General features: G+C 42.4%; 1 protein-coding gene across 1 annotated transcript in view; it reads left to right on the forward strand.

The window, feature by feature from the left end:
• Window positions 1–1,673: 1,673 nt before the first annotated feature.
• LOC149318237 (integral membrane protein 2C-like) overlaps window positions 1,674–14,974 on the forward strand; it is a 33,390-nt gene continuing 20,089 nt past the window's right edge. Inside the window, exon 1 of the mRNA XM_089509278.1 lies at window positions 1,674–1,971. Within this exon, the coding sequence (XP_089365404.1) occupies window positions 1,849–1,971 (123 nt within the window). The 5' untranslated portion in view covers window positions 1,674–1,848. The remainder of the gene's footprint in view (window positions 1,972–14,974) is intronic.

Consider the following 14,974-nt stretch of genomic DNA (forward strand, 5'->3'; position numbering starts at 1 on the left):
AGCTATTCCTCCTAATTTGGTGTCATCTGCATTACTGAGTTTGATTCATTACTGAGTGAAACCTACTCAGAAAAGGGAGCACACTCTCTATAGAAGAGGCCATGGAATTATTAAGGAATGGGAATCCAGATATTGTGAACAACTGAAACCTTATGCAGTTGCCCACTCCCAGAACGATGTAACTACGCAAACACACACACACACACACACACCTGAAACTGCCCTTCATCAGTATTTCTGAGGAATTGCTCTATATACTGTACACTCGTCCCTTCACATTTGCAGCTTTGACTTTTTCGGATTTGATTATTCACAGGTTTTATTAATATGTTCTCTCTAGGAATATCTAGGTCCTCCAGCACAACTCTATGGTCAACTTTAACCAAAAGCCACACTGAAGGACCTAGAGATTCCTAGAGAGAACACTCCACTAAGCATTTGTAGCTCCTCCAGTGTTATTCTATGGCCAGTGTCTGGCAGATGTTGACAATAGAGTTGCACTGGAGGACCTAGAGATTCCTAGAGAGGTGTTCTCTCAGGTAAAAACATAGAGCTTTATCATGCTAGTAAGATCCCACAGAAAAATGGGAGTTAAACGAGATTTAAAGTACATTCAAATTTAAACAAAACTTGCAAATTCGGGTAGTTTATCACACTAGGGGACTGCAGCTTTCTTACTTTTGGGTTGTTCTGAAAGTAAAAAGCTGCCGGTTTTCTCTGCTTTGCGTTTGGATTAACTTCATATTATTTCAAGTTAACTGTGACGTCGTGTGATAAACTTTGGGCATTCCCAGGTTTTCTCCAATTTAAAAAGCAATTCATGCTTTTTAGCCCTGCTCAAAATGGAGGAGATTTTGGAATTCCTCCTAGAAAGAAGGCTGAAACGGAGGACATGACCTGGAAAAGGAGGATGCCTGGTCACCCTGAACTAAAAACACTTGTATCAATGTCAGTGCATACTTCTTAGCCCTGCTCAAAATGGAGGAGATTTTGCAGTTCCTCCTGGAGAGAAGTTTGAAATAGAGGACACGTCCTGCAAAGTGGAGGACGCCTGGTCACCTCATATTGATGTCAGTGTGTGCTTCCGAGTCCTGCTGTAAATGGAGGAGATTTTGCAGTTCCTCCTGGAGACAAGGCTAAAATGGACATGTCCTGGAAAAGGAGGACACCTGGTTACCCTGAGCTAAAAACACTTGTATCAATGTCAGTCCATGCTTCTTAACCCTGCTCAAAATGGAGGCCAAAAACACTTGTATCAATGTCAATCCATGCCTCTTAACCCTGCCCAAAATGGAGGCAATTTTGGAATTCCTCCTGGAGAGAAGCTTGAAATAGAGGACATAACCTGGAAAAAGAGGATGCCTGGTCGCCCTGAGCTAACATATCAGTGTCAGTGCATGCTTTTTTAGTCCTGTTCAAAATGGAGGAGATTCTGTAATTCCACCAAGAGAGAAGGCTGAAATGAAGAGGCCCTGGAAAAGGAGGACACCTGGTCGCCCTGAGCTAAAAACACTCCTAGAAATGTCAATCCACGCTTCTTAGCCCTGCTCAAAATGGGGGAGATTTTGCCATTCCTCCTGGAGAGAGGCTTGAAATGGAGGCCAGCCAGATCCTGAGAAAGGAGGCTCTGTGTGGTCAGCCTGCCCCAAGAGCAAAGCAGAGCAGAGGGAAGAAGGGGGTGGAAGGAAGAGGAAGAGGAGGAAGAGGAAGGCGAGTGCAGGCAGGAAGGCATCAGCGCTGGGAGGCTGCAGTCAGAGAGGCATCAACAGCTGCCAAGAGAGGAGGGAGCAGAAGCAGCAGCTGGAGAGGAGAGGATCGGAGCAGCCCTCCTGGGTCCTTGGGGGAGCCATGGGGAAAATCTTGGCCCAGCAGCAGCAGGCATCGGGTCCCAAGGCGGAGAAGGAGGCAGGGGGGGCACTCCCATCCCTCTTGCCCAGCCATGGCCTCAAAGCCCAACTCCTCTTGGATGAGGTGAGTAAGAGCCAAAGGGAAAAAAGCAAAGAAAGAGCTGGCCCTGGGGAAGATCAGGGTTCGAGTCCTCCTCCCCTGGAGCATAAAACCCACTCACTGAGAGAGTCACACTCTCTCAGCCTCAGAGGGAGGCAAGGGCAAGTCGCTTCTGACACACACTTAGCCCCAAGTCGGAAGGGACTCGAAGGCACACAGCCACAACCACAAGATGCCAGCATCCTCCCCCCCCCCCCCCAACAAGTCTTGGGTGCGAGAGATCGGGGCCCTTTTCAAACGTAGCTTTCAGGTGTCCTCCTTTTTCCAAGACTCGTCCTCCATTCCAGCCTCCTCTCCAGGAGGAATTCCAAAATCGCCTCCCTTTTGAGCAGGGCTAAGAAGCCTGGGTGGACATTAAGGAGCATGGGTTGATGTTTGCAGGACTCTTTTTAGAGTTTAGTGAGTCATGTCCTACCATTTTTCTCGAATGCCCTACAGTTCATGCTGCCTTGTCCTCCGTTGGTCTGCAAAGCCCGGGGAAAAGGTCCCGTGGAATGTTACATCCGACTTCATCCCGGTTTAAATGCAGTTTAAGGCATTCCTCACTCCCCCTTCAGGGGTTCCTGCGGATGGGCTTTATTTCTGCCTTCCCAGGCAAGAGCGTTTCCAAACCCCGACGGAGGTTAGGAGCATCTGCACGGTGGAAACCATTCAGTTTGACACCGCTTTAACTGCCTACAAAACCCTGGGATTTGTAGTTTGGCGAGGCACCAGCACTCTTGGGCCAAGAAGGCTGAAGACCGAATAGCACTATAAATCCCAGGATTGCATAGGACGGAGCTACATACAGCACTTAAGGTGGCACCCAACTGCATTATTTCTACAGTGTAGAATGCATCAGACACATCTTCGAAGATGGTGGTGGTGGGTCAGGAAAGCATAGGACTTTGAAAGAGGTGCTTGCACTCAGTCTCATCCACTAGTCAGTCTTCAGGGACAAGCTTCTTTTCCCTGACGACTGGTAAAACTACAGATCCCAGGGTTGCATAGGACGGAGCTACAGCACTTAAAGTGGCACCAAACAGCATTATTTCTACAGTGTAGATGAACCATATCTTCAAAAGTGGTGGTGGTGGGACAGGAAATCATAGCGCTTTAAAAGGGGTGCTTGTGGTCAGCCTTCAGGGGCAAGCTTCCTTTCCCCAACTATTGGTAAAACTACAGATCTCAGGGTTGCATAGGACAGAGCTACAGCACTTGAAGTGGCACCAAACTGCATTATCTCTACCGTGCAGATGAAACAGATACATCTTCAAAAGTGGTGGTGGCAGAGCAAGTAGGAAATCATACAGTTTCAAAGGGGTCCTTGTGGTCATCCTTGGCCCCTGGTCAGCTTTGAAAGGCTTCCTTTCTCCGACTATTGCAGGAATACAGAAGTGTCTGAGAGCCCTCTTCATTTAGCAGTAAGTGGGATTTTTGGGAGAGTCACAAGTTTGAATGTCTGCCACAACAGAGAAAAACCTTCAGCTGTATGCCAGCAGTGCTGGATTTACATGCCTGCCAAGCAAACTGTATTTTAAGCCAATTAAATAATGTTGTTGTTGTGTGTCTTCAAGCCACTTCCAGCTTATAACACCCAAAGGCTATCATGGGGTTTTCTTGGCAAGATTTCTTCTGAGGTGGTTTGCCATCGCCTTTCCCTGAGGCTGAGAGAGTGTGATTTGCCCAAGGTCAGTCACCCAGTGGGTTTCATGGCCGAGCTGGGAGTCAAACCCCGGTCTCTAGAGCTGTAGCCCAACACTCAAACTGGCACTTAAGTTTAAGGCCTCCATTTATGGAAGCTTTCTACCTTTGGGAAAAAATGTATCTTTGAAAAATAGATATGGTTTAAATATACAGTAAAATATTGTATAAGTGGATACTTTCTTAATTAAGCTGTAACCAGGTGAAACAATAACAAGAAACATCAAATGAGAAATATTCTGGCAGCAACAGAGAAAACTGGAGGAGTAAAAGTTCACAAATAACTTGACACGGAGATGGAAGGAAGGCAAGTCAGGTCCAAAACAGACTGCAGAAACAATCCAATTTGATACTGCTTTTAACTATTCTGGGAACTGTAGTTTTAAAAAAAAAATTGGCCTACTTTGTCAGCGAGCTCAGGTGCCACAAATGGACTACGATTCCCAGGATTCCCTAGCACTGAGCCAGGGCAATTAAAGCAATCTCATACTAGATTATTTCTGCAGTGTGTTTTGGAACAAAGGTTCATTATTATAGGGAACACAGTTAGCAATCAAATCAATAGAAGTAGAAGCAAATAATAATAATAATAATAAATTATTACTACTATTATTTTGTATTCCTTATTTAGACACGTGTTTGTTAACTGTGTTGGTATCATTTTTTTTGTTTTTCTTTTATTGGATTTGTATGATCCCTTACTAATAAAAAGAATATTAAAAATACCTTTGTCTGAGAGAACCGTACATATTTTAGAGGCGAACACTGTAGAACTTCTTAAATTTGACTTGGTTTACAGCCTCAGCTTGTCTTAATGTCTAGCAGGCCCAGTGTAGTGAAGGATAACCACATTTGGCTGTTGCAAGAAGATCCATCCATGATGGATGAGACCCAAAAGCCTGTCTCCCCAGTTATAGGCAAGTTGTTCCCAGTCCCAAAGCCTCCTATTTTTTAGCTGTCTGTGACAGACAAAAGCATGTGCTGTGGTTAACACTGAGTTATGTACTCTTCCCTAAACTATTCATGGCCTAAAATTTGTTTCAAAAGCTAATGTCATGTAGTGGTTAGAGTTTTGGATTGGGACATGGGAGATCCAGGCCGAATGTCTCTACTGAGCTACAGAATGTCTCTTCTGGTTAATCTTGCATAAGTCAGTGTCTCTTAGACTGCATCTACACTGCAGAAATCAGGCAGTTTGACACCACTTTAACTGGCATGGCTCAGTGCTGTGGAATCCTGGGATTTGTAGTTTCTTGTGCCACCAGAGCTCTCTAACAGTGTGGCTTACCCCACAGCATTGTTGTGAGGATACACTAGTGATAAGGAGACCTGTGTGTACAGCTTTTGAGTCCAACGAAGAAAAAGCAGGATAGAAATGTAATTTAATAAACTCAGCTTTTGGAATATGTAAAAAGTATGTGCTGTGGCTCCTAAACATGCATAGAAAGATATACTGTACTGTAATTAATAAAGTAGGTGAAAGGGTTGATGCTTAGTAGGAGAGCACTTGTTTTGCCTTTAGAAGGCCCCAGGTTCAATCTCTGCCCTTTCCAGACAGGGCTAGGAAAGGTTTCTTGCCTGAAAACCCAGAGAACTACTGCCAGTGTAAACCAGCAGCATGTACAAATTTAGCCGTTCCAGATAACAACTGAAGAATTAAGGTAGATCAAGTTTGCAATAACTTTTTTCCTTTTTTACATCTTAAAATTTTTCCAACCAACTTAGTAACAAGAAGGAATTGTGCCATATAAAATATATGAAATATATTTTCTCTGCCAAGAAATGTAGAAAGAATGTGTGTGTGTGTGTGTGTGTGTACATGCCTGTGTTGAGGGTAACCAGTTTCTGCTTGACAATAAAGCAAGAAGTATGGGAGAGTCTTTAGGATTCCTTAGCCTGCATGGACTGGGATTTTTTGATGACAGAATGCTAATACTGAACCCTCTCATTAGGATGGCAGAAGGCAACCCATACATATGATCCAATGAAGATGAAGCTTTGCTGGGGTAAAAATAAAAATTGATGTTTTTAAAATAATTGGCTCTGAATGTCCCACATGGAAACAGAATGCAGGAGACCAGAATTTAGCTGCCCTCAAGGTTAGATCCTGTTGATGTGTAATCTCTGAAATTAAAAAGTGAAAGTTGGAACCGTAGCTTTTTAGAGTCAGGGACAAGCAATGCTAGGATGAAAGGTGTAGGGAGTTTATCACACAGGGGACAATTAGAAGTATAAACAGTGATTAACCCATGATAAGACCACAATTGTGCTAATGGTTTTTGCACAACGTCATGTTCAAAGTGCTTTTATCCTGTGAATAACCCTTGATAATCCCACAATTGTGCTAATGGTTTTCACACGATGTCGAGATGAAATGTGATTAAAGTGCCATTATCCCATGAATAATCCAGCAATAAATAGCAACAAATCACGGAATTTTCCCATGAATGACTTTTTGCTGTTTATTGCCTGGTTATTCATGGGATAATGGCTCTTGTGTTAATCTCAGTTTAATTACATTTCAGTGTCAATTGCATGATTTTCATGGGTTAATCAATGTTTAAACTCCACATTTTCCGCTGTGTGATATGTCTTGTCTCTTTTCTGTTTTGGTCCTAGTGGTTATGATGGCTGGGAACATCTGCAAGAGGTAGTAAAAAAAAAAGTAACATTTTATAGTTCTGTCCTATTTGTCCTTATGAACAAGGTCCTCCTCTTAGTGCCTCTTGAACAAGTCAACCGCTCTTTGAACCTCTGTCTGATGGCTCCCACATTTGCCTGGAGTTTGCCAGGCAGGCTGCTGATCTGCTGTTCCTCGTGTTTGCTGATGGTTCCTTCCCGTTCCTGCCCCATCGAGTAGAATGAATGGCTGGCATTCTTTAGTTACAAAGCCTGGGGAAAGGGGCCAGAGAATTGTGGCCAAGTAGCTCTGTTCCTTATCACCACAGGAACTCTGCTGGTGTTTCTCTACACATCAGCTCCTATCGAGGGGTTGTTATGCTGTCCTCATGTTCTCTTATAAAATAATGGGAGCTTGACTTCATCCTTTGTTGTTTGTATGTGCTGTATAATATCTGTCCTGTTTTCAACATGTCAGGGGTCTCTGCTTGCTTTCTGCCAACTGCATTGTGCCTCCTCATTGTTTACACAGTACAATTTCTCTTTCTCCTGCCTTGCCGCCTTGAATGGCTTGCAGGACATCCAAACTCTTCAGATAATGTTCTTATTCAGTAGATTTGTAAATATTTTTAGAGTCTTTCACTGATTCAAGTAACACATGGGAAATTGAAATGATGAGATGTGTATGGTGGAGGATTGTACCACACTGATTTAAACTTATCTTTGGTAGTACGCATTTCTCCTTTACCTTAGGGGGGAGAAATGTTGTTTCCCCCAGAGGTAGGGAGGAGTTCAGGATGATAGTTTTCCATATTGTTGGGTTGAAACATATGCTCAGGAAGTGAACAGAATAGGCTCCTTCCCCCTATTTCCAGGGCCAGAGTTTGGAAATGTTATGATTTCACACTACACCGCCTAGAGTCCCCTATCCAACATTAAGAATTTCATACCAGTTGAAAGATTTTCCTAGTTTGTATTACCCAGTAGTGTACCTATTGGGCTGTATCTTGCTTTGTTAGGGTTGTAACAGTTTCCATGAGTCAAAGCTGGACAATGAAGAGAGCTGATAGGAAGAGGATCAACTCATTTGAAATGTGATGTTGGTAGAGAGTTCTGTTGATACAATGGACTGCCAAAAAGACAGATCAATTACAAGAACAAATTAGGTCTGAACTCCTCCTTGACTGGAGACTCAAGTCTGGTGTGTATTACATTCCAATATCTGGCAAGAGTATCTCAGCCATCAGGAGGCCATCTTTTATCATTAGCTTCTTTTAATCAGATATCAGTTGGCTGCTACTAGTCAGCAATCAAAGGAGTGGTCACACAGCAGCTGCAAAAATAGGGTTAGTTTGCATTAGACTTAGGTCCAAAACACACTGCAGAAATAATCCAGTTTGAGACTGCTTAAACTGCCCTGGCTCAATGCTAGAGAGTTCTGGGAACTGTAGTTTTGTGAGACATTTAGGCTTCTCTGGCTGTGGTGCCACAATAAGCTGCATCCCAGTATTCCCTAGCACTGAGCTAGGGCAGTTAAAGTGGTCTCAAACTGGATTATCTCTGCAGTGTGTGGAGCCTATCCCTTGGGCAAATAAGACGGTTTACCTCTTCTGGCTTCAATTCTGGATCCGGGATGGCCCCGGATGTTATCTAAATTGCCACTGATCTACACGGGATGCCACCGCCCGGATACATCCTGCGCGGAGCCTCATTCAGCCTGCATTTTTTCAAAGTTGGGAAGCTTCCGACTTAAAAAATTGGCCAGCTGAGCTAAGCTTCGACCCAGGATGCATCTGGGCAGCTGCATCCCATGTAGATTGGTGGCGATTCAGTTATGATAACATCTGGGGGAATTATGGATCCAGAATTGAAGTCGGAATAGGTAAACTGGCTTATTGACCAAGGTGAAAAGCTCCTGTGCTAGACCTTAAATTTTAGGAGCAACTCCAGAGTAGAAAATCCAGAATTTGTTAAAGTTACATTTTGAACTACAGATCCCACAATCTCCTGGCCAGCATGGCCATACAAGGTGGGAGATTTTCGGACTTGTGGAACTAAAAAGTACATTTTCTAAACTTTGAAATGAATAATCAGTAACTAACTGTGAGAGGTGATTCTTTCAAGCTCTCCATGTGAACTGGGTGGAAGATATGTATCTTTTGAAAAGAACCCTGAAGCACTTGTAATTGAAACAGTTCAAGGCCGGCTTGATTTTCTGAATTTGTAGCCAAGGTTTTGTTTTGTTTTACAGGAGGTTTTATGCATTTGATCAAACAGCTCTTACATATAAGGCTATTACAGAATTTTCACTTAGTGGAGAACTATTGGAAGTTATTCAACTTTTCAGATTCAGAAACATAAGACATTCCAATTCTGTTTCCTCCCATGTGACAATCACAGGGAAGCTACATAGCCTTGATGCAAAAATGTTGACCTAAATTCACTTAGAGAAGTCCATCTTCTCAATTTCTTTGGAGGTGGAACGAGGTTTTGGTAATATGGATAAACATGGTTCTTGTGCCCTGCTGTTTTTTCATACATAGAATGTCTCTGAATCATCTGTTTGTTATGCAACTTTTGAAAGATGTCATGCAGATAAAAAGAGTAGGCATGCAATATGCAGCAACAAGGACAAGATAATGTTATTACAGTTCTTTTAACTGCAGGAAACTTTATCGATAACTTGCTTAGGCCTCTGTTCTTCCACTTCCTCTCCTCATTCCCCCCCCTTCCCTTCCCCTCTTATGAACAGCTTATTGCTTTTCATAGAAGGGATGACTCAGTATGTGAGGGCTTAGGAAAACTCAGTGCTGATGTCTGTAGTTTTATCAGCTTTTGGCTAGAAGCAAAACAATAAAGCAACTCACCAGGTTGCTTCATACTATGGCACATAAAGGGCGGTCTGCTGGCGCCGCTTGTTGCTGCGTCCGGGAACTGCAGTGGCCAAACCGCGTGATTCCCGGATGCAACAAAAAGAAGCCGAAAAAAACGGCTTCTTTTTGCACCGCGGAAATGGCGCCCCAAAGTGCCAATGGCACACTGGCGGCGTCATTTCCGCTGTGCGACGTGCGGACGCTAGGCGTCCACAATGTCAAGATGGCAGTGCCTGTGTAGAATGGGCGCCGCCATTTTGTACGTGCCAAGCACATACTAGGGTTAGGGACGTCCGGAAAGGATGCCCCTTTCTAACCCTAGTAAGTGCGCGGCACGTACTTTTTGCCCGTTTGTAACGGGCCATAGATGTCTTTTTTGGTGCTAAGCAAAGATTTTTCTACTTCCTCTTTTGAAATATTTGTTTTAATATTAATAATACGAAATGCCAGCAAGTTGGCTCCAATTTATGGTAACCCTATCCTACTATTTTCTTGTCAAGATTTATTCACTGCCTTCCTCTTTGGCTGAGAGAGTATGACTTGTCCAAGGTCACTCAGTGACCCGAGCAGGGATTCGAACTCTGATCTAACAGAGTCCTATTCCAACACTGAAACTATACCATGCTGGCTCCTAATTGGCTTGTTCTCACTTGCTATTTCATTCTTTGTCTTGTATTATTCTTTGCTGTTATTATTTGTTTTATTGTTGTATGGTTTAGCGCTCTCTGAATTACTTAAGGATAATGTATATGAATCCATGATTCCCATGAAGATTTTAGGAACATCTACAGTAGCTTTTAAATGTTTCATCCCATTGGAACTTTTACTACACAGAGTTCCAAATTCTGTGGATGCCTGTGTTGTGAATGCAAAGCCTTCTTTGTTGAAGACATTTGTGTTGAACAAATGGATACTGAAGCGAGACACAGCAACATGCTGTTGTTATGTGCATTGCACCTCTGACTCATGATGAAATTATCATAGGGTTTTATCAGCAAGATTTACTAAGATCTTCCTTTTAGGCTGAACTGTGTGGCTTGCCTATAGTCAGCCACTGGGTTTCCATAGCTGGGTGGGAGTCAGACCCCGATCTCTTAATCCAACACTGAAACCATTATACCACAGTGGCTCTTCATGGAAGCATGCTTCCCTCATTAATTTTATTGATATTTATATATCTAATTTCCTCCAATGAACTCAAGGTTGTGCACATGTCTCTTCCTTCCCACATTATCCTCTGTAAGGTGAGTTAGACTGAGAGTAAGTGACTGGTTCAAGATCAGTCCAGTGAGTTTCATGGCTTAATGGGGACTAAGACCTAGATTGCCCCAATCCCACAATCTTTACTATACTACACTAACTCTCATGTGCTAATTTAGTGCAGGAACATTGTTTCTAAATAAGGATCTAGAAGTGCCAGTATCTAATCACAACCATGCCAAACCATGGGTGAAGAAACTACATCCCTCCAGCATGACATATGGCTCTGGAGACCAGGGTTCAACTCCCAGCTCAGCCATGAAAACCATTAGGTAACCTTGGGCAAGTCACATTCTCTCAGCCTCAAGGGAAGGCAATGGCAAACCCACTCTGAACAAATCTTGCTAAGAAAAGCCCATGATAGGTTCCCCTTAGGACCACGATAAGTCTGAAACAACTTGAAGGCACACAGTAACATCAGGAAGAACTGTTCTTTAAGATTTCCCTCATTTTGCCAAGTCTTCAGAGGTTAACAGTGCTCTCTGATCTCAGAGCATTCTCTTGTTTTAACATAACATTCAAATTTTTGTTCTGTTTTTTTAAAAAAAAAACTGAGTGGCTTTACTATAAATCACCTTGAGCACTCAGGAATGGAGGTGTAGTTTAAAAAAAATACTTTCAATTAGTTTTATGACCAGTTTGGGAAACCCCCACTGGATGAATGTCAGGTGCTAATTCTTCTTTTCTGTACATGCCTTCTATTTTTCTTCTTCATTTTCTGGAGCTGTTTAGACAACTGAACTGTTTCTCTTTTTAATTGGACTGTATATCCCAGTAACATGTCTCCCAAGGGGGATGAAACCTGCCTCCTGAGAGGCTTTCAGAACATCCATCCTGCAAGACAGACAGCAAATGTGTTCTCACCCCTGATCCTCCAAGCACACTAGTCTGCCGTGCTCCCTTCTCACTGATTTGTGCAGCAAAGTCACACAGCCTATGTTGTTTATCAGTCTATTATTTTGATTCCATTCCTCCTGATGGCAGTGCTTCTGCCCAGATTTTTTTCAACCCATGTGTCCTTATTGTTCAGAGGCTACCCACCATGGCCCTTCTTTGTATTGTAAGGCTGTCTGCTTGATGTTGGATTAGCATTAGCATTATATAGGCTGATCTCATGGGCATTGGGACAGTGATGTAATGACATGCACCAGATACTGGTTCTTTGTTTAAAATGTGTTTATTCTTTTCCCACAAAATTGTTCAAAGGCAGCATACAAAGTTAAATTGGAAAAGATTGGCTAACAATCAGAATCTGAAACCAGTTAGATTCTGTTTTGTTTGCAGTAACTATAGTTATAATAAACCAGTTTCCCAAGTATGGACATAATAAACCACAACACTGTGATTTATTTTTATTAAAGATCTGGGCTTCAAATCTCTTTCTGTTTCATATGACAGGGGAAAGCCTGGGGTTATGTGTGAGTCCAAACTTTACTACAACACTTTTTCATGTATCATATTTCGGTCTACACACAGAGAGAAATTGAGTTCCTCTTATGCCTGAAACCTTCCAACAAGAGCGCTGTGGTAGCTAGAACATTATATGCCAAATACGGGTAACATAAGATGCAGCTAACCAATAACCGCAACAGTTTTCAGGATTATGCAGAAATGTCAGAAATAACAAATTACATCTGGACAAACTATGAAGAGAAATCCTGAATATGTATTAACAATTTTTATATGTATTTCTTGATTATTTTTATAACAGTATGTTGCATACTAAACATGGCTTTAAAATAAAGTTTTAAAGATATTTGAGGAATATGTTGCTTGTTTCTAATAAAAATTAATACATAAAATACATTTTAAAGTTTGTGGAAGATACAGGACAAGCAATAGGAGCTATCATTATCCAATTCAAATCTGTTCCAAGTAACATCACCTGCAAATTGCATTGTAGAAACATTATAAAACATCGTAGAGAGATGTAGAAAATTCCATGAAACTTGTTTCTGATTCCTTGGGTCCCTTTTAAATTGAAGATGTCGAAGACTGATTTTGCTCTGCTACACGATTTGGTGGGAGACAAATGATCAGATTGTAAAGAGAAAATTGAAAAAAATTATGCAAGTGCTAGTTCTAAGAAACTGAAAGGAGTTGTTATTCTTATAGTGACGGATGATTCAGATGGCTGCTTCCTTGCTGTATATGGCCTAAATTTGGGTTCCAACATGTTTTATGTTATTTAAGGCATTTGGCAGTTGTCAAATATTTGTCGGTTGGTGGAGGTTTGAATATTTCCGGTGAAGTGTGTTAGGCTTCTGGCTATCATATTGGAGGGGGAAATGGGAGGGGACAGCAGGTTAATACATGTTACTACAGTAAATTATGTCCTGTGTTATAAACTGTCACTATACTAGTTACTGAAATAGACATACTTATTGTAAGTCAACATGTATGTAAATTTCAGTGATCCAATGGTACTAACATTGATTGGAAGAAACAACTGAATTTAGGCTGTAGTTTAATAATAAACTATAGTCTAAATCCAATTGCTAATCCAAACTAGGGTTAGATCCATGGAATCAATGGAACTCAGATATATATTGCCTCACCAACATGTAGGCCAATGAGGCTAACTGTAACTGGGACTCACAATTGGACTTGGCCTATATTTTTAGCATTAAAAGTGAATCCCAGAGATGTTCTTGGGTTACTTAGCTTATATACAGCATTTTAAAGTGCTTAAAGCATTATGTCAGTAATTTTTTATCATAATTCTTAGTACTCAGTAATAATTTATCCATATTGCTGAAGGAGGTGTTGAGACTGGTGGAGCGTTACTTGCCTAAAGCCACCTACTGAGTTCATAGTACAGCCGGCCCTTCTTATACACAGATTTTTTATATACGGATTCAAGCATACATGGCTTGAAAACGTTCAAAAAAAGTATAAATTTCAAATATCAAACCTTGATTTTCCATTCTTTATAAGCGAGACCATTTTGCTATGTCATTATATTTAATGGGACTTGAGCATACACAGCTTTTGTTATACACGGGGGCTCTTGGAACTAAACCCCAGCGTATAACAAGGGTCCACTGTATACGTAGGATTTGAACTGGGCCCTTCCCAATTAAGGGTTCATTGGCCTGGGACAGACCGCCCCCAAAGGGTGGCCTGCTGGTGGCCTATTTGCCTCTGCAGGGTCACTGTGGAGGAAAAAGGACCTGGTATTTCCGGGTTCTTTTTTGGGTACTGCAATAACGTGACGAGTGCGCCAGTGGGACACTTGCAATGTAAGCAACGTGCGGATGCCACATGGCGCTTACGTCACAATGGCAGCGTCCGTATGGACGGGACGCCGCCATGGTTACGCCGCCCAACGTACTAGGGTTAGGTAGTATGCAGTTGGTGCACATTCCCTAACCCTAGAATTGGCGCCGGTACACTACTTTATGGCGGTTTGTACCGCACCATTCTCTCACAATTCTTAATTAGTTCTTACATGAATAAAACATTTGCTCTTAATATCTTAAGAACATAAGATTAAACAAAGGATTGTATCAGTGAGGACCAACTTGCACAGTGGTTGGGGACTGGTTCCTCTAATCCTCTCATAGGCCACACACTCCAATTGATGGCCAAAGAGATCTCCCTTTGTTTCTGTATCTTGGCCAAAGTGGCAACTGGGAGTAACATTGCCCAATAACTTCTGGTTGCCAGAATATGGCCATACTTATGTATTTGGAGGAGGGGTCCTGGGGAGGGGTTGGGTATGTTGGAGGGAGTTAATGTGCATTTTTGCGTTTCTGAGGGAGTGGCATACATTTCGCTCTGGTAACTTCTCGCTTGGATTTCTGCAACGCGCTCTACATGGGGCAACCCTTGTACCATACCCGGAAGCTACAATTAGTGCAGAATATGGCAGCCCGACTGGTTACTGGCATATCCAGAGCCAGTCATATAACACCTATGCTTAAAGATTTGCACTGGCTGCCTATTCGCTTCCGGGTGCAATACAAGGTGTTGGTCATTACCTATAAAGCCCTAAATGGCTTGGGCCCAGGATACCTTGAGGACTGCCTCTCCCCATACAATCCGCCCCGCACTCTCAGAACATCTGGGCAGCAGCTGTTGAGGGTTCCAGGGGCTATATTAGCCTCTACTTCCAAGAGAACCTTTACCATCTCGGTCCCTACCCTCTGGAACTCCCTGCCCATTGAGCTCCGCTCGGCCACCTCCCTGGCCCAGTTCAAAAAGGGGCTGAAGACCTTTTTATTCAAACAAGCATTCCCTGATGTATGCCCCGACTAAATTCTCCCTCTTCTCCATGTCAGCAGTGGCAAGCTGGCTGGAGTGTTTTTATCAGATTTTGTTTGCATTTGTATTGTATTTTATGTATTTTATGATTGCTGTACACCGCCCTGATTTTATAGAAGGGCGGTATATAAATAAAAATTTTATTATTATATTTATTTAGTAAAAATTGCATGAAAAAAGCGCCCAAAGGGAGTGTTCAGGGTCTTTGGGGGACTGGCAGGATGGGTCTTTCTTATGCTGTCCTTTATAGTCTAACATTCCATCCA

The sequence above is a fragment of the Sceloporus occidentalis genome, unplaced genomic scaffold (assembly GCF_023333645.1).
Source record: "Sceloporus occidentalis isolate IW3139 unplaced genomic scaffold, rSceOcc1.0.p SCAF_2, whole genome shotgun sequence".
Classification (NCBI taxonomy): domain Eukaryota; kingdom Metazoa; phylum Chordata; class Lepidosauria; order Squamata; family Phrynosomatidae; genus Sceloporus; species Sceloporus occidentalis.